This window comes from Cibotium barometz, chromosome 5, assembly GCF_041138505.1.
Source record: "Cibotium barometz isolate CiBa-2024 chromosome 5, ASM4113850v1, whole genome shotgun sequence".
NCBI lineage: Eukaryota > Viridiplantae > Streptophyta > Polypodiopsida > Cyatheales > Cibotiaceae > Cibotium > Cibotium barometz.
Window position 1 is genome coordinate 24,647,440 of NC_141050.1, and position 8,133 is coordinate 24,655,572.

At 39.6% G+C, this 8,133-nt stretch overlaps 1 protein-coding gene across 2 annotated transcripts; it reads left to right on the forward strand.

The window, feature by feature from the left end:
* Positions 1-2,811: 2,811 nt before the first annotated feature.
* LOC147638257 (proton pump-interactor 1-like) lies at positions 2,812-7,793 on the forward strand. Of its 2 annotated transcripts, none has more exons than XM_086798172.1 (8): positions 2,812-2,951; positions 3,913-4,549; positions 4,987-5,181; positions 5,295-5,474; positions 5,558-5,752; positions 6,163-6,261; positions 6,396-6,956; positions 7,073-7,793. In XM_086798172.1, exons 2-8 carry the CDS (start codon positions 4,022-4,024, stop codon positions 7,400-7,402), a joined length of 2,088 nt encoding a protein of 695 aa, XP_086654298.1. In that variant the 5' UTR covers positions 2,812-2,951; positions 3,913-4,021; the 3' UTR covers positions 7,403-7,793. The 2 variants fall into 2 exon arrangements, with proteins under 2 accessions (XP_086654298.1, XP_086654299.1); XM_086798173.1 differs by having other exon boundaries at positions 2,941-3,103.
* The last annotated feature ends 340 nt before the right edge of the window (positions 7,794-8,133 follow it).

The window sequence follows — 8,133 nt, forward strand, 5'->3', positions numbered from 1 at the left end:
ATACATACATACATACATATATACATGCATACATGCATACATACATACATACATACATGCATGCATACATGCATACATACATATACATATATGTACGTATATATGTATACACACATATATACGTACATACATACATACATGCATACATGCATACATACATACATACATATACATATATATATATACATATATATATATATATATATATATATATATATATATACATATATATATATATATATATTGCACGTTTTATTTATATATTTATTATTTAAGTTTACATATTAAATTATAGTTTAATAAAATAATTATATATTGTGTACATTTTATTTATATAGCAAAAGATAAAGGGCCTATAGCTCTAGGTATGGTTTAACTAGAAAAATACAAATCGTTTCCTGCGCCTTTCTCATGGCGTAAGGGCCCTCCACAAATATAAATATATACTTATAAATATATTTATATATATTTATATATTTATATATTTATACACACACACGCACACACACACACACATATGTATGTATGTATGTATGTATGTATGATATATATATATATATATAATTAGAACCAATATTAATTTTGTAAAGTTTAAAAGCGATGAAGAGCTAGAAGACAAAGAAGCTTGGAAATTCAAGAGAAGGTAAATTTTCATTCACAAATCGCAAGGAAATTCAAAGGTTCAAAGAGCAAAGCTTGTTTCTATCCACCATTGGATAACTAAAATCACGTTTCTTTTACCCATAAGTTAAGAAAGGTGGAAAATTGCTTCCCAAAAGCCACCGAAATTAGAAAGTGATTTTTAATCTTCTTTCTCTCTTCCTAATTTGACACCACATATAATTTTCCCCCACCACAGAGGCTTCAAATCCACTTTTGCCCAGGTTTAGATTGGGATGCCTTTCTAAATCCGGGCGATCATAGCTTACTTTACGTGTACGCGAGTGAATTCGTACATGCATGGGAGTACTAGTATCGTCTTGATGTTATGAGTTTTGTATGGTTATTTATATTTTTAATCATTTAATCTATTAATTGATTGGCATAGTTTATGACCCCACTTTTATAGTGTTGATGGTGGACATGTTCACATTACACTGAGATCATATCACATGTACATATTAGCTGATGTTGTCTCTTTTCTCTAGGTGGTGCTAGACAGTCACTTCTTTTAAAGCTACCATGTGGAGGTTATTCATAATTTAGTAGGCATGCAAGAGTATGTTTTCACATTAAAGGGCAGAGTGTGTAGTGACATTATCTCAAATTTCCAATTGATTTTCTTCTCTTCTATCTTCTTTTGGTGTTGAGTAGCTGGGAAGCTCAAGTGTTTGCATATGTTTAGGACTGACTTGTAGGGCTTGAGTCTAGTGATGGGGTTGACTACATCTGCTTATATGTAATGTGTCCTTTTATTCTCTGTTAATACATATATACATACATATTCCAAAATCACCACCTCTCTTTTTCTTTCGATAAATTATCTTAGCATTCTCTTCTCCAGAAAAAAGAAATGTTTGGAAACAAACTTCATGTGATTTACACACACATTATTTTCATGTACAAAAAACTATAATGGGGTTGCTTGTTGATTGATAGTATGTATGTATGCTAACAATGGTAGGAAGTGACACATTGTGATACATTGTAGAAAAAGTGTTTGGTTGCTTTGCTGTTATTTGACTTTATGGAGTGTTGGGCACAGAAAATGAAGTGTTGGAAAATGGACACCTCATAAGAAAACACCTTAGTTTCATTTTATGAACTAAGTTAAGGATCCATTGTTGTTCAAATGGAGTGCAATTTAGTTTGTCTAATGTGAGTGTTCACTTTACTACTATGCTATTTTTATGGGACCCACACTAAACTGCACAAGCCAAAGTGAGGCCATTTTGCTGGTTGGAATGAGGAGCAAATTGACCTTATTTAGGTATACTCCATTTAGCAAGCCTTGGGCCATAAGGTAAGATAGTGTGTTTGATCAATTCATTTGCTTCTAATTTGGAAGTCACGGTAAGTCTCTTGATAAGAAATTATCATAGGTAAGTCTCTTGATAAGAAATTATCATAGGATATTGAGTGCATTGCTTGGGGAACATGAACACTTGCCATTCTAAAAAATGATCATATCAAACATATAAGTATTAAAATAACAAACAAGGGTTATTGCTTTATTGGGTTGGTAAGAAAATGAGCATTTAATAGAGTGAAATGACTGGAAATGAGTATGATGCCCTGATTGAATTCGGCTCCATGTTTTGATTTCTTCTTTTTACAAATGAAGCGTGATTGAATTGGGCTCCATGTTTTGATTTCTTCTTTTTACAAAATGTTTTTAGGCCCTTTATGTGCTTAGTTGTCCATTGGCTAGCTATGGACATGCTTTTATTAGGCAAGTGTGATTTGTTCATGGCCAATTTCGTTTCCCTTACATGTGTAGACAACCTTTTACACATCAAAGTTCAACTTGGCTAGCCAATCTCAACCATGGATGGGCTTTTACTAGGCCCATTGACAACGTGTTTAATTGCCCATCATCTTAGATTTGTTAACAAGTTTTGTTCAGATACTGACAAATGAATCAATACTAACACTTGCACATAAAAACTTGCTCATGGGCTTCTACACGCCAGATTGCTAAGCCATCCTTAAAACCATAGTTGTGAGTGCTTCCCCCACCTGCACAAGCAAGTGCATGCTATTTTACACTGGATGACCATGAAATACACCGCTAGAGCCTTTACCAAAATTGGAAAGGTTTTCAAGGGGTTGGGGGCGTTAGGGATAAACACATGAAGGGCACGTGTGGGAGGAGAAATATTTTCTTCTTTCACACAAGTAGGGGAGAGGCACGTGTGGGGGAGACGCATGCTTCTCTTCTACAAGACAAGGGAGAAAGGGGTGCAAAAGTTGCAATCAAGCAAAAGGGGAAGGGATCTGAAAGCAAGCAGGTGAAGGCTTTGACTCTCTCTCTCCCTCTCTCTCTCTCTCTCGGCCTTATCTTTTTCGTCTACATACACATCCATCTCCTGCAAGGGTTTGGGTTTTCCCTCTTTTTGTTTTCTCAGCACCACTGCAAACAACAACAAATCCTTTACATGTGGTAATTATTATCATCATCATCACCATCTTGCAGTTGATGTGTAGATCTTCTTTGTTTATGTGCTTAATTTTTTTCTTAATCGTTGTATGTGTGTCTAGTCGACAATGTGTCTATATTTTGTGTTTATGTGCTTAATCTTTTCTGAATTAGTGCTAATTACTTGTCCCTGTTATGATTTACGCAAAAAGTCTACAATGTTTTGATTGCATGGTGATTAATGTTTACTGTTTTTTGTTCCTTTATCTTCAATTGCTCAAAGCCTAGATCTATCCTTCGTATTCTCTTTTTCTTATTAATGCCTCGTAGTCTAGCTAATTTCTGCATTAAAAACTGATTAAGATGGGCAGAGCCTTTTTTGTGCTCAATTTTCTACTCTGATTGAGCGTTTTGGATATAATTGTTCTTGCCCTAAACTTCTTTAATCTTTATGGAACCTCTTCCTTATGCAGCTTTGATCCGCCCAAAAACTCATGTGTTGGTTAGAATTTTTACTTTGTATTTTAATTTTTGATTAGGGATTTTCTTCATTTGGTTTTCTGGATTGTGTTTTTTTCAGACTGATTTTCAAGTGTGCCCAATTTTTTTTTTCTTCATTTAAAAATTTCGATTATATTTTTGGTTTGAGCATTCTAAATTCCCCTTTCTACAAGGCGGCCTTGCAGTCGGCTATAAACTAATCTATCTATATATGTATTAATTCCAGATTTAGAATTTGATCTGAGGCTTTGAGCCGGCGTTGAACTGCCTTTTCTGTCTCATTCTGCCCCTTTTTTATTCTTTTGACCCAGTTTTGTAATTTATTTTGGCAGATTTCCCCGTCAAGTCAAGATCAAGCCTAAATCAGAACTAGGGTTCCTCCCAATCAGGGTTTTTCAGAACTAGGGTTAGGGTTCCTCAGAGTTGGGTTTTTTTTATTTCATGGGTTCTGAAGCATTCCCTGAGATGGGTCCTGAAAACGCCTCCCCAATTGAAGCCTCGGCTGCCTTATCGTCGCTGCTATACACAAAAAATGATGTATTGAATACTGTGGAATCCACTGATGATGATGTGATTAATGGGGAACCTGTGTCCTCTGCTGTGGCAGAGGAAACCAACGGGTTTCTGAGCAACATTGACAATTTGCCGGCAGAGAATGTTGATGCCCTTGAACCAAAGCCCGTCAATGCAAATGTGTCGAGTGGAGATGATGGATCTGGATGGCACAGTGCCTCTCACGAAGGGCATGGCTCTGGCTGGATCAGTGCAGACGGTGCCCCTGTCGTCCTGCCGGCTGCTTCTTCCGAGCAGCCATGGCCGACTTCGAGACGCCGCACCCTTTACCTTATCAGGATCCCTAGATCTGTTGATGAAAAGCTCAGAAATGAGATCAGATCTGCAGAAGCAAAGCTCGATCAGACAGTCAAGAATAGGGATGATGTTCACAAGGTGGCTCTGCAAGCCAAAAAGGTGAGAATGATGTAAACTCTGCACCCTAAAAACCGTATATTCTAACTATGATGGCCTTGATACTTGTTGTGTGAGAGAGAATCAACATCTAAAAAAGACCTGAAAGGTCTATGAGACCAAAAAGATGTTCATATGATCCTATTATCCATGAGCAAAGATGTTACATGTGATCCATAGATATGATCAAGTGCCCTGTGTATACAATAGAGAGAGACAGAGAGCCCCCAGCCACCAGCCATGTGGCGCATATGCAAAATACTGAGAGAATAAGTAGTAGCTGCCCCAGCTCATCCTTGATTCACCTTAGGCAATGATTTCCCTGTTATGTGTGTGTGCACGTGTGTGGAGGCACATCTGTGTGTGTGCTAGTTTGTGAAGATGTGTTTGCACCCTTGCTGCAATGATTTTGACAATCCTCTTTTGCTTTTACAATTCAGACAATTAAGGCAGAGCATCTCGAAAAGCTGAAGCCGATCCGGGAGAAAGAGAAAGCGTGCAGGGATGCCCTTCAAGGTAAGCGCATGGAACTAGAGCCGTTTTTGCTGGCTGTGAACAAGTTCAAAAGCGCCCAGAGCAATCTTCGGGGAAAAGGCCAGGACATTTGCTCTTCAGAAGAGGAACTCAACGATAAGGTAGGGTGGCCACATTTGTGTATGTGTCTGTGTTCACACTATGATGAGGTCCTTTGAAAATGTATCATATGTCCTGCTTATATCCAGGTTTCATTTTTTGAATTTCCACTCAGATTGCAGAAATTCAGTATAGAATCCAACATGAGAGCATTCCTCTGAAAGAGGAAAAGCAGCTGTTGCGGGACATTAAGCAGTTAGAATCCACACGCAGTCAAGTGTGTGCCAATAGTGTGTTGCAAGCTGAGCTTATGGAAAACCTTGGGCCAAGGGAGGAGATTCAGGACCAATATAAGGCATGCAGCACATCCTTTATATCAATGGTTTTAAGTGTGGTCTGAGCGATTATTTTGAGGCTTACCAATGTGCTTAACTGCAGTTCCTGTGTCAAGATATGGACTCTATTAGAAAGGAGCACAAGCAGGCACGATCAGAGTACGATGCGATCGACAAAGAGATAGAAAAACTGAATGAAGCAATTGCAGAACTGCGTCAGCAGTATGAAAAAGCTAACGCTGATCAGCAAGATGCTTACGCAGCTCTGAGGGAATTGAAAAGGCAAGAATACTTGAAGGTTAGCCCCTACTTTTCAGGCTCCAAAAGTGTGTGTGTGTGTGTGAAACATAAATTAGAGGATTATGGCTACTTGACCAATGCCATCTGTGTATTTATGAGGATCAAACCATCTGTATTCCATACATCAGGAATTTACAACCACCCAAGGTGGGGATTGGCTAGCTCAATTTTCAGCAAAGCTCCATTTGGGAGACCCACCCTCCAGGAGCCTGTGAGTGGCCTGTTCCAGGTCCTGACTTTCCATAGCTGGCTTTAGCCTAGCTGCCTCACTAAAGCAAAATCAGTTGTCTTTTGAGGACATGACATTGTACATGTATGTGCAATGGCAATCGCGGTGATTGAATGAGTGATGGTGAGCTCTTTATTTTGTGTTGTGGATGCCTAAAATTGACTGTTTCTCTGTACCAGAACGACATGTTCTATCAAAACAAGCGCGATATTCAAGCTGCAAAGGAGCTTGCCACACAGAAGCAGCAGGAGAATCTTGAAGACTTCTGCACAAAGAAGGTATGCATTTGGCAGTGAGAACCATCAATGATCTCTCTTTGAGTTTAGGTTCAATATGTTTAGAAGAGAGCAAATTTTTGGTTGCGTGGAAATGCCACCCATCTGTGGTTTTTATTGGTTTGAGGATTTTACAGGTAGAAGACTTCATGGGTATGTGGAACAACGATGCCAAGTTCCGAGCCGAATATGTCAAAAGCAATGAAAGAAGCACTGTAAGACGGCTGGAGACCTTGGATGGACGGTCTCTGGGTCCAGGTGAAAAGCCTCCCCAGATAAGTGAAGTCGAAGTTTTGCTACCAAAGCCTGGAGATGCAAGAACTGTTGTTGCAGACTCACCAGTTGTGGTGGGACACTCGAAGGTTTCTAAGGCGCCCAGTTCAGGAATCCAAGTGCCTGAATCAGTTGACCGTGTTCTTGTCAAGGAGAGCATACGTGGAAAACATCTGCCCGTGGATACGAAGGAAGATAAGGATCAACATTTGGCTAGTACTGCTGGCCATCACAAATCGAGACAAATTGATGTTTTGGAGGACACATTAGTTTCTGAAGCTCGAGCTGCTGAGCTTAAAGAGAAACACAGGCAAGAGCAGATTGCCAAGGCCAAGGAGGCAGAAGAGAGAAAGAAGAAGCGATCAGAGAAATTGGAGTTGAAAGCTCAGGCACGAGCCAAGAAAGATGCAGAGCGCAAAGAAAAGGTCAGTAATGCCAGCTTGTCAAGCCCAGCTATCTAAGTGGCTTATATGTGCTAATGAAATTTGGGAAAAGGTTAGATTAGATGGTGGCAAAACTGATTTCTGGTCCTATTTTGCAGGAAAGGGAGAAAAAGGTTCAAAAGAAAGTTGCTGGTAGCACGTCATTCTTGTCAGATGCTGACACTGCACCTCCAAATGACGAGCCCATTTCGGTAGCAGCGCCAATTTCAGAGGATGGCTCTAAGAATGCAGTCAACGTGATCAACAAAGCTCCAAAAGGAGCTAAAGTCAGTCGGAGGAAGCCGTCAGGAAAAGACCTCAAACCATCAAGGCCCACCTTAACCAAACCCTTTTTGAAAAAGGCAGCATGGCCTATTCCTCTTTGGGCATTTGCATTGATTGCTGTGCTTTTTCTACTTGTTGCAATGGTTCTATTCCTGAGATTGTAGGGTGGTGAGAAGGCTGGAAGGGTGGGGAGAAGATTGATGAAACTTGAAAGACGATGACAATTGGATGAGGGCCTGTATGGAAGCTTTGGCTCAGTTTTGATGTAGTTATTGTCGAGCTAGTATGGGCGCTGCTTGGGGGGATTTACTGCTCTTGCAGTGCAAAGAAGTTTTGATAGAATCATCGACTCTGGTTTTGGCGCATTTAGTTTATTCTTTTGATTTGATAACGATGTTATTCCTAAAGGAATCTGCTAATGGTCGTGGCATTTTTTAACATTATTTTGAGACTCTGCCAAAGCTGTCAGCTTTCTCAAAGAAAAGAAGCATGCTAGAGGTTTGGTTATTCTACCTGGCAGATTGTATTGTTATGGTAATGATGATTGCATTACTCGTTTCAAGGTGTTGACAGCAAAACATGCGTATAGTTGATTTTCAAGGTGGTCACACACTGGGGTGTTAAAATATGTGCATCTCATGTGTGGGAACAGGTACTTGTATTGGGTTGGGCATTTATCTTTGTGCTATATATATTTTTGCTAGTCGTGGGCTGCTTTAAGCCAGTTGGCCAGCGTCATGATACCAGTCGGCCAACTCCCATTATTGCCTTCATAAAGGCCTCTCCCCCACTGTCGTAATCATCCATTTCTAGTGCATATTGTTGATGCCTATTTGCTGACGAGTATAAGCCCATGTGAACCCTTTGCTATAATACAACTTGATCTTGTCTGACA